This window comes from Cyprinodon tularosa, unplaced genomic scaffold (assembly GCF_016077235.1).
Source record: "Cyprinodon tularosa strain WSP-4 unplaced genomic scaffold, ASM1607723v1 ctg751, whole genome shotgun sequence".
Taxonomy (NCBI): Eukaryota; Metazoa; Chordata; class Actinopteri; order Cyprinodontiformes; family Cyprinodontidae; genus Cyprinodon; species Cyprinodon tularosa.
In genome coordinates, this window is record NW_024039509.1 from 378,942 (window position 1) to 396,679 (window position 17,738).

Here is a 17,738-nt window from a genome sequence, read left to right on the forward strand (position 1 = left end):
CTGTAGTTGCACTGCTTTATTATTGCCAGCTGTTCACAGGACCAGATGGGGCACTTCACTTTGCTAATGATGGCAATACATCACCAGATTCAACAGACACGAGAACACCAGAATTATAGAGATGGTAGATATGAAACCCAGCTGCTCAAATGAGGTTTTATCCCCTTGGACACAGGTGTGAAGTACGCCCCAGGATATTTAACGTGGAGGGATCAGAGCTGAACAGCCGAAAACACATACAACACAGTAGATCTGATGAAAAATAACTTGCATTAACAAATTCACAAATAAACATTTGTTTTGGTCTTATCACAAAGAGACACTTGGGAAAAATGTCGTTATCCGTGTTACCAGAATAGATGAAACACTTCCAGAAACAGGAGCTAATATTGATCCAACTATATAGAATACATTAAAACCAATTTTTAATTTTTAACCCTAAATCACCTACAGTTGTAGTGCTCAATTTAAAAATGTATTAAATATTGAATAATTTAACCTTAGAGGCATTTTATGGAAAGTAACTACAGCTGTTAAAAAAATTCATGCAGACTAAAACTCTGTTTCTTAATAGCTTATGTATGGCTTATTCTCGCCTTTATTTTATGTGAAGATGTAAGGAAAGATGCAGCTCACTTATAATTTATGTTGAAGTTAATGAGGAACCAACAAATGTTCATGTTCTTTTGCTTTGGCTACTGTTAGAAGTAAACAAAAAATATGGTCATTCTTTAACCAGAAATTCACCACTGCTGCTTGATAATCTTCAAATGTTATTTGCTTTTATTGTGTCGGATATGAATATGTGCATTAATACAACTAAAAATGATTAAATGAAATTTTCACTTCACATGTAGATAATTTTAAAGGCTTTATTCCAGCTGTTCTTGTACTTTGGGCTATAAATAGTTAAATTATGTGCTTCTTTGTTTAATTTTGAGTTCAAATAACAACAAACTTTACAATAAGTTTAAATCTGACTTGCTTGTACCATGAATTAAAAGTTCACAGAGTATAATTATAAAAGGAACTAAATGTGGATATTCATTTAATCAGCACCAATCTAATGCATACAAAAAGCAAATCTTTTCCTTAAAATGCAAATTCATGCACCAGAAATCTGGTTTTGATACCAAGATTACATACACTTAAATTGCACTAAATTCCTTTTCTAGGAAAAATAATAACATACAGGCTCAGCTAAATAAAAAAAAGAAAAATAATTTCACAATTTTCACTTTATAGTGGATTTTCTTACCACAAAAATGCAAGTGTTTAGCTGCAGGCTTACGTAGCTGCAGATTTTACCTCTTTTTTTTGTAGAATTGAAAGAGTTTTTGAACAATAATCTTATATATCATATATGTATATATATGACACGTTTTGAGGTGAAGTTGAAAAGTTTTCATCTGTTATTCCATCCAACTTGTAAGTTGAGCCAATGCTACTAGCAGCAAAATAACCCCACATCAAAAGGCAACCAATACAATAGATGGCAGCTGGTGATATGTTCGTAGGCTGGAGGGCATTCCTCACATTGTGACTCTTCCAGACGTACTACTTGTCGCTATGGTACAATAAATAAATTAGTCTCAGGATTGCAAGTTTTTAGTTTCAGATGTGTCTGTTTAGCTAAAAGTTTCACTCAATCTTTGAGGTCCTTCAGACCTGGGGTATCAGCACTGTATCAGTCCTTAGTTACATACAAATTACTTAATTGTAGAGAGTGAGACTTGTTTCACAACATCATTCAGTTTTTCATAAGGTCCTGAGCATCCTAAACAATGTCCTTTCTCCTAAAAAATGTACAACGTCTGATCTATTTTAGGAAAAAGTGGTGGCAGAAATGAGGAAATTTTCTTAAAATTTGTTGTCACCCTATATTTTATTTTTAATACTGATCTTGAAATTAAAATGTATTTGAAAATATTCCACAACAACTTCCCAAGCTCCGATAAATATATAGTTCTCTTTTGAGTTGATGGGCCAATATTATAGAAATATACATTCTAGAGCATTTCATAACTTCTGACTCACAAACTTTAGCGCATTTATATAAACTGTATGTATAGTTTTGACTGCCACACTGCAAAAAATCTAAATCTAGATAAGTCATTTGTTTCTTATAATAAGTGCATTTGTTCTTGAATTGAGGAGGTAAAAGAGACATTTTGCCAATGGAACACGACAATTCACACTTAAAATAAGAAAACACAATTGCATTGTCTTATTTCAAGTGCATTTTATCCAATTATCTTATTTTAAGAGTAAAAATACTCATTCCATTGGCAAACTACCTCTTTTACATACTCAAATTAAGGGTGAATACACTTAATTTAAGAAATTTTGACTTATTTTTTCCATATTGTTTTTGCAGTGCAGAAAGAAAGCTGTGTAATAAAATCAAAACCGTATACTTAATTGTTGTTTTTAAAAAGTCATTAATGTTAAACAGAATGTATAATGGTTAAGCTCCAATCTGCAATTACAATCATAACAATGAGTGCCAGTGAAATCCTCCCACTTACATGGCTTACCCATATTTAATATTTATGTAAGTAAATATTTTTCCATGATGTTTCCGGTTTGAAAGTATTTAATGTATTTTAATAAAGCACATGTTTCTCTAAACTTTCAGCTATTTAGCAAGAATCCTTCCACTTATTCATCAAGTCCTTTCACTCGTTTGTTTCTTAAAATCTCAGGATTGGTTTACAATCTTTATTATTTAATAACTCATAATCTATACTAATCAATGTCCATTAATTCTCATGAAATCACGGATGCATCACTCATCCCATCAGTGGTCAGACTAATCCCTTAAATAGGTCACACTAGTTATCAACTAGGAAAATGAAAAAAAAATCTAAAGTAAAAACTATTCTAGAAGTTCCCTAAATTGATCAAACAACAGCATATATTCTGGTTTATTTTTTACTTTAAAGCTGTAGGTTAAGTTCCTAATGTATTTAAATCAACTATCCCAACCAAGAAGCATAGAATAATTTTATGGCGTAAAAAACATGATATTTTTAAGAACTGATTTTTTTTTTTTTTTATTAATACTCTAAAATAGTTAAGGGATTTTAACCCAGCAGGACAGACCTTGAAATAACTGGTGTTGTTAAAGCTTTTGTTGAGTTTTGTTGTTATGTGAGCTCCAAAATAAATCAAACTAAGAGTAAATTTAACAAAAATAATTTTATGATACATTTCTGATCCCAATTTCAGGGTCTTTATAACCATCAGGTCTTGAATGTTAATTCAAAATTAGGACAAGAGAAAAAATTTAAAACAAAAATAGTTATCTAAGTGACTATTTTTGTTAACATTTGGACTCTCTTATAGCCTAAGTAAAACACGGATATGTTTCCAATAGAGGAAACATTTGTTTTCCAATTTTCTTTAGTTTAAGCACCTTACTAACAGAAAAAAATGATTTTAAGTCTTTCTCCGGCAGTAATAGTTTCCAGTTTCAGTGTCTTTGGAAGTGTGGCTTTTTTATGTTCACTGATAAAAAACAGTTTATTAAAATTGTCTGATTGCAGTCCTCTGACAATTTCATGGTGCAGTTTCAAGCTAAAGTACTTTAATATGAACTTTATCTATACTAATCCAAGAAAAGGCAGAGCTAAAGGAAAATCCCACTAGCTTAGTAAATGGTCACACCAACATGTTACCTTTAAAATAAAATCAGAAAGCAGCGTTCCCTTTAGAGAGCTGTCAAATAAAACATAAATCATTTCATCTAGTCTGTTTTGCATTCTGTCCTAAATATTAAGCCACTTGTGGATGTGTTGTGTTCCCACGCTTACACCCGGCATGATTTGGTTAGATGCATTACCTTGGTCCTTGCAGAGAATTTCCAATCTCATGTGCGACAGTAGATTTGTGAGCTGTCGTGTAATTTTGTAAAGTGCATGAATTGTGCAGCAGTTGCACTGTATTCAGCTGAGAGTGCCTTGACACTGTGTGCAGCAGAGTGGGACGATAAGGAGGACAGCAGTGCAGGCTGCCCAGTTCTATGGATTATCCATCCTGGAACCATGTCAGTACCGGTACATACTCAGACTACTGGCCCAACTAGCAACATCTTAATCTCAATCCCAAATCCACTCTGCTTTCAGATATTATTCTCAATTCTGAAGGTTGTGTAACAGTGACAGAAAACACAGCAGGGTCACATTCAAGCAATGCAAACGTGTGCACACGTAGTGTCACAGTACCATCCAGTCCCACTCAGAACCACAGACAGCGACGTCCTCTTCTCAGCCAGACCGGATGCACATTAAACTCCTGGACTCCTGGAATAAAGGGATGAGTCAGTGCTGGGAGAGTCATGAGTCACTTCTTGTTTAGACTGGCCGTCTCTACGTTGTGGCCTCCTGGATGCAGTCTGTGGCAGCCCAGCAGGATGGAAAAGGCCTTGCGGAAATCGGCATTGAAGGCATAGATGATGGGGTTGAGGGAAGAGTTCGCCCAACCGAACCACACAAACACGTCAAAGGTGGTGGGGCTTATGCAAGTGAAGGCCTCTCCTCCGCTCGACTGCTCGCAGAAGGGCACCATGCAGTTCAGAATGAAAAATGGCAGCCAGCAGCACACAAACACCCCCATTATCACAGACAGCGTCTTCAGCACCTTTGTCTCCCTTTTGAATGTCATTTTGAAAGAGCTTTCGGACTCTGCGATGCTGGAGCCTCGGCCCAAACTGTTGTGTCTGTTCTTGGCACTCTCTGCGGCACGCTCCAGGGCGGAGATCCTTCTGATTTGTCTGTGAGCAATGCGATAAATTTGTGTGTATGTGGCAACCATTATGACAACAGGGATATAGAAGCTTATGAGAGAGGTGGAGATAGCGTAGGTCCTATTCAGGCTGGAGTCACAATTTTCAGATGTGTGGAGAGATGTAGTGTTTGATCCCAACGGCACTAATGACTCAGTGAGCGGCTTGTAAGGTTTACTCTGGGCTTTGTGCCAGTTGAGCTGCACAGGGATAAAAGAAATCAGAACAGACAATGTCCAGGCCACACTGATCATAACATAGGCCACTCTGGGTGTCATCTTCCTCTCGTAGCGAAAGGGGCTGGAGATGGCCCAGTAGCGGTCTAAGCTTATAACACAAAGGTTCAAAATGGATGCTGTTGAGCACATGATGTCAAAAGCCACCCAGGTGTCACAGAAGGACCCGAATGGCCAGAAGCCCACGATCTCCGTTACAGCCTTCCAGGGCATCACCAAGATGGCAACCAAGAGGTCGCTCACAGCCAATGAGATCACAAAGAAGTTGGTGACTTTGGAGCGGAGGTGACGGAACTTGGTGACGGCTGCACAAACCAGCGTGTTTCCGAGCAGCGTGGTGAGGATGAGCAGCGAGAGGAAGCAGCCGGTCAGCACACGGCGCGATGGCATCTCATCTAAGAAGCCATTGTCGATGACAGTGGTGAGGTTCATGAGATCCATCCCTGAAGACGTGTAGGATGGGGGGATTTTAGTTTATGTCATACTGAAAGGTCCTGCCACATCTCCTCTGGGAAAAGAAATACAGGTTTTCTGTTGATCCTGCAAACAAAAGAAAAGAGAACAAATCTTTGTCAATGTGCTACGATATGAAAGATGAGACTCTGCCTTACTGCATTTAAGGCAATAGTGGTCTGGTACAGACTTTTAGCCTCTGGCCCAGTAAATTAGACAACTCTTAACAGTTGTGTTTTTAGATACCCCAGACTGGAACATGGTGCCTGGTAGAAAATTCCAAATTAATTATATCTCAAAGAATTAATCTGCATGCAGACCCTATGATATTGCATTTAAAAAAGGCAAAAGAAATGTTTTAAAAGAAACTCCTGCCATTTTTCAGACTAGCAATGTGGATACTCATGTGTGTGCACCAGTATTAAAGTATATAGAGAAACTAACATATAGGTAGTAATAATACCAATAAATCTAAGTAGAAGCTAACCTGACTCCGCCAGATGGATTTGCTCCACATATCCATCTGGAAACCTTCCGTTTAAGTCATTTTGGGAAGGGGCGAAAATACTGGTTAGCTGATTGGCCTATGTTGGTGATAGACGGGCCAAATAAACCAATTAGATCCACGAAGCATATGACGTACTAACAGGGCGACGACGAAAACACAACCACAAGCCAGGCTACTCTTGCCAAAACCAGTTGGAAGAAGAGCAAAAACATCTTTTCCTCTGAGAAAAGCCTCCAGAGCAGTGTTTTGCTCTTCTTTCAGTGAAGAAATACTCTGTAATTCCGATAAAACTTGCTCGATAGCCACGCTAATGCTAGTTTCATCGGCTAAGGCCGCCATGTTCTTTAGACTGAACTGTCGCGCTTCTCATTGCGTCACACCTCAACCTGCCTCAAAGCCAACGCTGATTGGACGTTCATTTGGTGAACGGCTCCAAATTTTCTTTAACGGAGAGTCTCCGGACTGATCTGCGAGTGAAACCTTGAAAGCTCGCGAGATCAGGATGGTCTCACGAGGCTAAGTAGAAGCTGCATAATCTGTTATCTGGATATCAGCGTATGCTTTAACTATTTCTTTAACTGCTTAGAACTCAGTATTTGTTGGTCATTATTTCCAGCTGTCATGAATACATTCTTTACAATCCAATAAGGCATTATTTTGATGGGGTCCCACTGCGGAAGATGCCAAGTAATGTCCAAAACAGAGAGTAATGGGATTAAAAATATCGCTTTTCAATTTCCTGATATCATGCGGACAATTTCTTAAGCTTATATTTTAGAGATTGTCTTACAAGGCTGGTGCAAATATTTTTGTGCCAATTTCTCTTCCTTCATCTGCAAAATTACACAATGATAATATTGTGTAATTTTGAAACAAAAAGAGCCATTTATTGACAAATCAAACAAAACATTAGCAATGGATAGTAAATGAAGGAAACAGAAATGCAATCACTTCACATAATCTAAAGGCATGGCTGCTTAACGCACACAAAACTCTCGCTGGCTTCCCTCTTATGTTTACAAGAACTTTTCTGTGTCCTCTCAATCTCTAACCCTGCTCAAACATTTTTTAACAGTTGAAGAGAGAAAAGTCAACAGTAGAAAATTAAATATTGGAATAGAAAAAAAAACAATCTACTATAAATCACTAAACTTTTAGGTTACCCTGTTTATTCTACTGTCTAACAGATTTGTAATATTCCTATCAATTAATAAATAAAAAAACTGCAATTACTGTTTTTTAATTACTGCTTTATAATTACTAAAATAAATAAATAAATACAGTTGCACTAGGCCATCCCTAGGGGGCACACCCCACCATTTTGGAATCACTAATGAATCAGCCTAAGCATGCATATATCGGCCAATATACAAGAGAAAAATCGCTAATATCAGCCAAAATTATTAGCCAGCTATGCGAGCCGAGAGCGGGTGGAGTCAACTTTTTTTTTTTTTTTCCCTTTATCTTCTCAAGATGATGACATAACCTCATTATCACATTTAAACCATTCATTTTTTTAATCTAAGTTTATATCACGAGAAAACAGTTATTGATTTCTTGAGGTAACGAGATGATTAACTTGTATAAGTAATGAATGAAGCTGCCCAACAGCCCTGGATTCCCAGTCCATCCATGCCTGCGTGGCCGGAGTTCTGCAGTCGCGGTACCACGTGTGCGAAAATAATCATTTTAGTTTCCTTTTTCTTTTTACTTATTGTTAGGTGGTGGTGAATGATTGGATTGCATGAAATACAGTAGAAACATATCTGACTGTTTTTTAATCGGTTGCATTAATGCCGTGAATGCATATTATACCTGTCACAGGCGTAACACTGGGGCTGTTCAGAAAACAGCATTGGTCAAATTGCTTATGAATCACAAGTGGAAGCAAATCATCAAACACACAACGTCGTCTTGTTACCTAAAAGTTAAACACGGGATTATTTACAGAATTACACATAGGCTGCCATGACTTATACGTTTAAATAATCTCCCGCTGTTGTGGTATTGAAGGATGTAATCAGTTTTAACACACACCAGTCATCTTGTTACCACAAGAAAATGGCTTTCATAATCCTTAGATAATGAAAAAATGTACTTCTTTTCTCGAGAAAACCACCGTGACAAAGAATCAGAGGGACACGACCGCTCTGGGCTTCCGTAGTCAGCCACTGTATTTGTCCATCTTTCATTTATTAACTGAAGTTCCAAGTTAAGTTGCTCTTAAGGTGGAGAACATGTTATCTAAATCAGGGGCAGACAAATGCTATTTGGACAATAAAAAAAAGATGGTATAACGTTTATTTTGGCACATTACATTTTCAATGACTACACCAGTTAGGAAATTATAGTGGATTTATTTGAAAATTCTTTATAGAATAATTGATTTAAGCCACAGAATGTGTTAACATTTACATAAAAGGTCAATATGGGTGGGAAGTGAGCTAAAAATTGTAGCTCACACAGAATTGTCCCATAGGTAAATACCTATATATATACAGTATATATATTGTCTGTGCTGTTTCATCCCTTTAAATAACTGAATGCGGTGCCCCAATTCCATCGCCACATGTGTATAAATTAAGCACCTAGTCATGCATACTGCTTCAACAAACATTTATGAAGAACCATCTCCCTGAGGAGCTCAGTGAATTCAACTGTGGTACCAGAGCATCTGTGCTATCCAGTTGGGAAAATTCCTTCCCTGTTTCTGTTATCTAAACAAAGTGAAAATGGTTGGAAATGATAGCGAGTCAACCAGAAACGGAAAGGCCACATAGAATCACAAACATGGGAAGCTGTGGAGATTTTTTGCAGAGGCCATCGCTACCAACCTGCTGACCTCTTGAGATCTTCAGATTCCTCAAGAAAAACGCATAGATTTATTGAATTATTTGTTGCTGCATTTAAGCGTATTACCAGTATTTGAGCTCGGATTTATAGTGATTAATCGGTTATTGAAATGGTTAACTCATTAAATAATGGATTAATCCTTAACTGGAGTACAGAGGCTCTAAAAAATGTCTTTAGATAGCAATGCGCTCCACTTAGAGCAGTAATTACATGAAAATTGTAAAAAAAATATATATAATATTTTGAATTTAAGATGAAAACATTTTTGTACGTCAACATGATCTAACCAGAACTCCTAAAGTGGAAAAGTTTTAGGTTCCCCTGGTCTAAATTCTGAAAATAATCTTCTTTAAGCAACCATCTGCAATCTGCTTATTGCTCAATAAATAAATAAAAATAATCGACAGATTCATTGATTAACACAATAAGTCTTAGTTGCAGCCTAAAGTAACCTGATTCCGCCAGATGGATTTGCTGGATTTGCTCCACATATCCATCTGGAAACCTTCCGTTGCAGTAATTTTGGGAAGGGGCGAAAATACTGGTTAGCTGATTGGCCTATGTTGGTGATAGACGGGCCAAATAAACCAATCAGATCAACCAAGCATATGACGTACTAACAGAGCGACGACGAAAACACAACCACAAGCCAGGCTACTCTTGCCGAAACCAGTCGGGAGAAGAGCAAAAACATCTTTTCCTCTGGGAAAAGCCTCCAGAGCAGTGTTTTGCTCTTCTTTCAGTGAAGTAATACTCTGTAATTCCGATAAAACTTGCTCGATAGCCACGCTAACGCTAGTTAGCTGAAGCCACCATGTTCTTTAGACTGAACTGTCGTGCTTCTCGTTGCGTCGCACCTCAACCCGCCTCAAAGCCAACGCTGATTGGACGTTCGTTTGGTGAACGGCTCCAAATTTTCTTCAACGGAGAGTCTCCAGACTGATTAGCGAGTGAAATCTTGAAAGCTCGTGAGACCATCCTGATCTCACGAGGCTAGCCCTAAAGCCGGGAGTACACTGAATGATTTTTTTGCCCTTTTTGGGACGATTCTGCAGTTGTGCAAGAATTTTTCGATCAGGCCGACTTTCAGCCTGATCTTGAGTCATGTAGTGTACAGGGGGTAACGAGGTGTGATCAGCCTCTCACGACCACCTCCCGATCAGGAATCGTAAGGTCGGGAGAAAATCAAACATGTTTAAAATTCAGTCAGCCATCATAAAGTGGTCGTGGGCAAATCGCTCAGTGCACAAAAAAGGATTCTTCATCTTCCTCTCAGATAAAAATACAGAAGCATGGTAGGATGTGAGTGAAATGAAGTTCTTTCTGTAAAACTGACATACTGTAGCAGCCATGTTTGCACAGCCACATGTTTTTCCAAATACGTTGTCGCCTTTTCTTTTTAGGCTTTCAGCACAGGATTGCACAAATCGCTAAAGCAGCGCATTTCACTCTAGCGAGCTTCATATTCCTCTTCTACTCCTTTGGCTTCCGGATAGACGAGTCCGAGTAGCACCATCTCACTGCAGAGCTGAGTCCCACGTGCTTTTTAGACGTACAGTGTGAGCAGGTAGATTGCATCAGAGCGTTACGCGAAACCCTGCTGTTTCGTCGTACAGTGTGAGCTATAGCTGCGTGCAACGATTGAAAAAATCATTCAGTGTATGTCCGGCTTAATCAGTACGGCAATGGAGGACTTTGGTTTTAAAAACTCTTTAGCTAAGGATAAATGCTGTCCAGATAAGAAAAGAGCCAGGATGCTTCCTTTCATAGCTCATTTAGCATAGGGGCTTCCTGACGTTCCAATATAGTGCTTAGGATATATAAGGAATCCCACAACCCTTGTGTACCAAGATGTATAAGCTTAAACCACTCAATAAAGATGAACAAAAATACATTATGCTTTACAAGTACTGTTTGTGACACATGCAAATGACACACCCACATAGGTTTTGGTTTTTATTGTGGGGTTTCTATGTAGTTCATTTTTGGAAGGCTGTAGTCCCATATCCGCAAGCAGTATTCAAGCTCTATCATCTATCTGCATTTCCAAAGATTGTCTATTTTTCATGCTCCCAGCTTTTTAGGAATAATTTGGAATTTTCAACACACCTGCACACCAATGCACAAGGCCAAAAGAGACATGGATGATTGTGTTTAAAGGAATAACCTGACTGCTGCACATGGCCCTGGCCTCAGTTAAAGAAATTACCTTTGGGGTGAATTGCAGCAAATATTGTGAACCACATCATCTCTCCCAACTTCAATGTCTGAGGTGAAAATGCACTACTAGAAGAATGGTTAAAGTTAAACACACCTCTAAACCTTGTCAAGAACTTACTAAGAAGATTCAAAACTGTCATGGTTGCAAAATATCTTATTAAACGTGACATTTTGTGAGGGGAAATGAGAAAAAAATTGTTTAGGATTGAGGCAAAAATGTATTTGTCTAAAATAAGATAAAATAAACATGTGTTCTATGTGTAACATTGAATTTAAACTGATTTCTTTAACACCCATTTAGGACCTATGGAGTTTTGGCTGTTCTCACCAGTATAAGCACAGAGTGGTCTAGACACAATACTAGCTTGATATAGTTCATAATTTGGCGCTAAGGTTTGGAGTAATGGCAAAAAGGGCTTTCATCTCCCAAAATATTGGAGTCCACCAAAATATAACTAACCAACAAAGTGAAGAATGCAAAAAGCTTGAAAACTGTGACAGAAATCATCTTAATGCCAATTAAGACTGGAGAGTTAATTGAATCTGCAATATAATTCCGATTTTGGTCTTGTTATATCTAACGAGAGTAAAACATTAAATTTCAAACCTCCGCCGTGAGTTTGCCATCACATGAAAGGGAAGAGAAATATAAAGGGAGAACCAAGAAATAAGCATTTTCAAGTATGCAACAGTAAATTCCTGCAACAATATGGCTTGATCTGTTGCTCCTACTTTCTGTTCTTTTAAACCAGAATCCTTTTCCTGAATCCAGACACATGAATTACACTGACCAATTTGGGACTACAGCCTTCCAGAAAAGAACTACAAAACCAAAACATAAGAAGGTGAGGTCAAATTCATATCCCACACAGTTATTTTTGTTAAACTCCAAAAGGTCGGATATGTCTATATCTCAAACAAAGGATTGTGGGGAACCACATAGCTCCTACGATGTCAGGAGGCTCCTATGCTAACTTCTTTGGTGCTGGGAAGGATCCTGCTTCCTGGTTTTAGCTCCCACTAGCACAGTTGAAATAGCACTGATCATGAACGCACTTTCTTAGTGCCTTTACCAATTTGAGGTATTCAGATTGAGCTCAGAGTTACTCAGTTCCAGCCATCGAGGTCAGGTGTCCAGCTCCTTTGAGATGTGTTTCTGCTTCAACATGCCTAAGTTATAAAATAAGGTAATTTGCAGGATTTTGGAGAACTGCATGCTGGAGAGGACTAACCTGACCTGATTTGCTCTGCATATCCATCTGGAAACCTTCCGTTGAAGTAATTTTGGGAAGGGGCGAAAATACTGGTTAGCTGATTTGCCTATGTTGGTGATAGACGGGCCAAATAAACCAATCAGATCAACGAAGCATATGAAGTACTAACAGAGCGACGACGAAAACACAACCACAAGCCAGAGACAAGCCAATTGATAGATCAAACTCTTGCCGAAACCAGTCGGGAGAAGAGCAAAAACATCTTTTCCTCTGAGAAAAGCCTCCAGAGCAGTGTTTTGCTCTTCTTTCAGTGAAGAAATACTCTGTAATTGCGATAAAACTTGCTCGATAGCCACGCTAACGCTAGTTTCATCGGCTGAAGCCGCCATGTTCTTTAGACTGAACTGTCGCGCTTCTCGTTGCGTCACACCTCAACCCACCTCAAAGCCAACGCTGATTGGACGTTCGTTTGGTGAACGGCTCAAAATTTTCTTTAACGGAGAGTCTCCAGACTGATCTGCGAGTGAAACCTTGAAAGCTCGCGAGATCAGGATGGTCTCACGAGGCTAGGAGAGGACCTCATGGGCCAGAATTGAGACAAACGAGCTTTCAAAATCATCTAAATGAATAACGAAGCCAAGCTTGTATAAAGTTATGGTTAAATCAGAGGAAAATCTAAATAAAAAATTTTTTTCACAATTTTTGCTAAGAAAAAATTCAAACTTAGATTTTTGGTAGACTTTACACCCCTTGGACCTTTTTTCCTGCTGAAGACTGCTGAGACTGAAGCATTGGATGCAGGTCCAGCAGATTCCATAACAATTTCTTCACCACTGCCATTAGCCTGCTGAATGTTGTGTAAAATGGGTTATTTTATTTATTTAAAAAAATGTAAGTTAGAACTGTAAATATACAGTCATATGTTTATATTATTATTATTTTTATGTACAGGTGCTGGTCATAAAATTAGACTATCATGAAAAAGTAGATTGATTTCAGTAATTCCATTTAAAAAGTGAAACTTGTATATTATATTCATACATTACATACAAACTCATATATTTCAGATGTTTATTTTGTTTAATTTTGATGATTACAAATGACAACAAATGAAAATCTCAAATTCATCATATCAGAAAATTAGAATATTGTGAAAAGGTTCAAAATTGATGGCCCCTGGTGCCACACTCTAATCAGCTAATTAACTCAAACCACCTGCAAAAGCCTTTAAATGGTCTTTCAGTCTAGTTCTATAGGCTACACAATCATGGGGAAGACTGCTGACTTGACAGTTGTCCAAAAGACGACCATCGACACCTTGCACAAGGAGGGCAAGACACAAAAGGTCATCGCTAAAGAGGCTGGCTGTTCACAGAGCTCAGTGTCCAAGCACATTAATAGAGAGGCGAAGGGAAGGAAAAGATGTGGTCGAAAAAAGTGTACAAGCAAGAGAGATAACCGCACCCTGGAGAGGATTGTGAAACAAAAACCCTTCAAAAATGTGGGGGAGATTCACAAAGAGTGGACTGCAGCTGGAGTGAGTGCTTCAAGAACCACCACACACAGACGTATGAAAGACATGGGTTTCTGCTGTCGCATTCCTTGTGTCAAGCCACTCTTGAACCACAGACAGCGTCAGAAGCGTCTTGCCTGGGCTAAAGAGAAACAGGACTGGACTGCTGGTGAGTGGTCCAAAGTCATGTTCTCTGATGAAAGTAAATTTTGCATTTCCTTTGGAAATCAAGGTCCCAGAGTCTGGAGGAAAAGAAGAGAGGCACTTCATCCACGTTGCTTGAAGTCCAGTGTAAAGTTTCCACAGTCAGTGATGGTTTGGGGTGCCATGTCATCTGCTGGTGTTGGTCCATTGTGTTTTCTGAGGTCCAGGGTCAACGCAGCCACATACCAGGAAGTTTTAGAGCACTTCATGCTTCCTGCAGCTGACCAACTTTTTGGAGATGCAGATTTCATTTTCCAACAGGACTTGGCACCTGCACACAGTGCCAAAGCTACCAGTACCTGGTTGAAGGACCATGGTATCCCTGTTCTTAATTGGCCAGCAAACTCTCCTGACCTTAACCCCATAGAAAATCTATGGGGTATTGTGAAGAAGAAGATGCAATACACCAGACCCAACAATTCAGAAGAGCTAAAAGCCACTATTAGAGCAACCTGGGCTATCATAACACCTGAGCAGTGCCACAGACTGATCGACTCCATGCCACGCCGCATTGCTGCAGTAATACAGGCCAAAGGAGGCCCAACTAAATACTGAGTGCTGTACATGCTCATACTTTTCATGTTCATACTTTTCAGTTGGCCAACATTTCTATAAATCCTTTATTTTTATTGGTCTTCAGTAATATTCTAATTTTCTGATATGATGAATTTGAGATTTTCATTTGTTGTCATTTGTAATCATCAAAATTAAACAAAATAAACATCTGAAATATATGAGTTTGTATGTAATGTATGAATATAATATACAAGTTTCACTTTTTAAATGGAATTACTGAAATCAATCTACTTTTTCATGATATTCTAATTTTATGACCAGCACCTGTATTTTAATACTGTTTTCAAGACTGCACTTGTCTAGAGCTGTTTAATATAAAATTTATTTTTGTTTACATTCGTGTGTAAAAAATGACAAAATAAATCTAAGTCTAATGCCAGTAAAGACCATTATTTAAATTAACAGTTCATATGTTTATTATTTATTGAAAAAGAGTATGTAGAGCTTCCAATAAGACATTTTATTTGCAATGTAGAGAAACGTTTAAAACTTCTTTGATCTGATGCTCCTTTGATGTTTTTATCATTTGTTTAAGATGGACACTGCATTGTTTTCTTTTTATTGGTACAGATATAAATGCACCAAATTATAAATGAAGCTGCAAAACAACAGTCAACCTAATGTCTATCCTCTATTTTATCTGATCAGAAATAAAGTTTCTGGTTAAATAAAAACATGAAAATCTGAATTCGCAGTATGAATTATTTAAGCTTAACAAGGTCTGACATTGACCCTTTTAGCCCATGCATCTTCCCAGCATTAATAGCTGCCATTCTATAGTCCTCTAGGAAAATTGATCTATGTTTATCCTGCAAACAGTTTTACAAAAAAATGAATAATTTAATCAAACAAGCCCCAAAAAACAAAGAATGTTGGATTTTTTTCTTTATTTCTTAGGCGCAAAAATATTTAAAACGCTCAATTCTCTATTTGGTTCTCTAATCTCTTTGATTTAAATAGACTCTTTTCCAAGGACAGATTATTCAAACATGCCTCTAATAAAGAATAACACCCCCCCTCTCGCTTTGATCCGTTTTCACTTGCCACTCACTTCACACAGATGCTAGGGCTTGACATGACCTATAAAAACAGATGTCTCACCGCTTCCACGCAAACTTCACAGCGCAGGATGCATCCAGAGCGCGCCCGGTCTCCATATCTCACCAACACAGACCCAATAATGTCCTGGATGATGTCCCCCATGCACGCGTCACTCTGTGTGGATCCAACACGCAAACACAGAGACAGACACCACAGGAATGAAACGTCCATCTCGCTGCGTCCTGCTGCAGCCACAGTGCGTGCCGCGTCCGCGCACAAATCCTGATGCCAGACGCCTCAAGTTTCACATGATGCTCTCCCCATTCAGGAGAAAGCGCTGCGTTGAAGCTGGCGTAAAGCCTGTGATGATGGTATTTATCTGAGCACCCTGCCAGGTAATTCCTCATGAGTCCTGATTTTAAAGGACATCATAATTAATCCAACAGATGGGCTTTTCTTGTCAACTGACCCGGTTTGGGAGCGTTTTGCTGGAGTTTAATGGAACAAAGACAAATCAGGACAAGGGTCAAGCCTTAGGTGCAACCAGGCTCTCTACCGCCACCCAATGGGGGAAGCTAACAATTACACAACAGCGCCTTTTCAGTCACAATTTAAGCCAGACAGGTTTATTGCCAGACTTGATATGTACAGAGGTCATCTGAGTGATGAATCATTCAGACCCTGTAAAGAAGAAGAAAAAAAATTCTGACAGTAATACTCCAACCGTAAGATGTAATCATGTTCAGAGTGCTGACTCTCATGCAGCATCGCAGTCCCTGGCGCTCTGCATGAAAGATGCAAAGGGATGCAAAAACCCGTCATGACATGTCAGCCGTCACCTTGTACTGACGTGAGTATATCTGACAGGAAGAAGTGGAACAGCATTAACCCATTTCCTCCACAAATATACCGTCTGTTCAATGGGCACTGACACATGGCTGATTGTGCAACACGGCTAACATTTTCCTCTCATTAATAAGCTTTAATGGAAATGACTCCAAGCTGATTAAGAAACAAATATTTAGCAATTCATCTGTGTATTGGTGGTTTGAGTAGTGCTGTCGTTTTAAAAGCACTTCCTTCTGTGTCTCTGTGCAGGAGTTTGTCCCTTTGGACCGTCACGGTAATTTACTGGGACTGTTTTCTGAGTGCTGCCTGGCTGCAGGGACATGAAAAACACAGCCGATGAGGTGGGGCTGAGAGCGGGAAGGTCTCTGAGTTGAAATGCAGTGCTGGCCTATATTTTAGAGCGCCGCTGTTTTTCCGTGTTCAAAGGTTCCTGCTTTCACACCACACTGGCATGCTCTCTATAGTCATCTCTTTACTGGACATACAATGCCTTGAAAAGTCATTCTTATGTCTTGAACTTTTTCACATATTCTCCTTTTTACAACAAGAAGCTTTAGAGTAATTACTTAAAGTAAAAGTCCGGTCAGCAAGGAATAATCAATAGATCATTATCTATACCAAAAACTAATACGTTCACATTGATTTAATGAATTTAGCTTTAATCAGTAAAAAAATGAAAAAAATCATTTTCGTAGCGATAACTGAGTCTGGGAGCGGCCTTTTTTATGAACTAAAACTGTTTACATCTTTATTTATTTATTGGGACACAACCTATTAAAGGACAGATTCAAGAATTGTCTGACTGAATAATAAGACATTCTTAATCATAATCTTCATCCTCTGTCATGGGAGCTGGCTTGGAGCTCGTCTGCCTGGTTGTGTGTTTCCTGGACGGAGCTACCTTTTACAGTTTCCTTTTGTATCTCTGCTTCTGTCTCCTTGAACCCCAGTCGGCCTCAGCAGATGGCCGCTCACACTGAGCCTGGTTCTCCTGGAGGTTTCTTCCTTTTAAAAGGGAGTTTTTCCTCTCCACTGTCGCTGCAAGCATGCTTAGTGTGACGGATTGCCTTTGAGTCAATCAGTCAATGCAATCAACTGGTTTTCCTTAGATAGAAAACTTTGAATCAATGTGACTGGATGATCTGGTTGAACTGTAAAATGCCTTGACATGACGTGTTGTTAATTGGCGCTATAGAAATTAACTGAATTGAATTGAATTAATGAAGGTAGTGCAATAGAAGGAGACCTTAAGTTCACATCTAACTAGTGCTTTAAAAGTTCCAAT

The 17,738-nt window shown here is 38.7% G+C and overlaps 1 protein-coding gene across 1 annotated transcript; it reads right to left on the bottom strand.

Annotated features, from left to right (window-relative positions):
- Nucleotides 1–2,361: 2,361 nt before the first annotated feature.
- On the bottom strand, nt 2,362–16,090 carry LOC119773230 (D(1) dopamine receptor-like). Its single transcript, XM_038270129.1, has 2 exons — nt 15,665–16,090; nt 2,362–5,562 (listed from the first exon to the last, which is right to left on the bottom strand). Exon 2 carries the CDS (start codon nt 5,461–5,463, stop codon nt 4,345–4,347), a length of 1,119 nt encoding a protein of 372 aa, XP_038126057.1. The 5' UTR covers nt 5,464–5,562; nt 15,665–16,090; the 3' UTR covers nt 2,362–4,344.
- Nucleotides 16,091–17,738: the final 1,648 nt, after the last annotated feature.

Bases quoted from the DNA above. Each gene is read 5' to 3' on its own strand.
- LOC119773230 (XM_038270129.1), bottom strand. From the start codon at position 5,463: ATGGATCTCATGAACCTCACCACTGTCATCGACAATGGCTTCTTAGAT.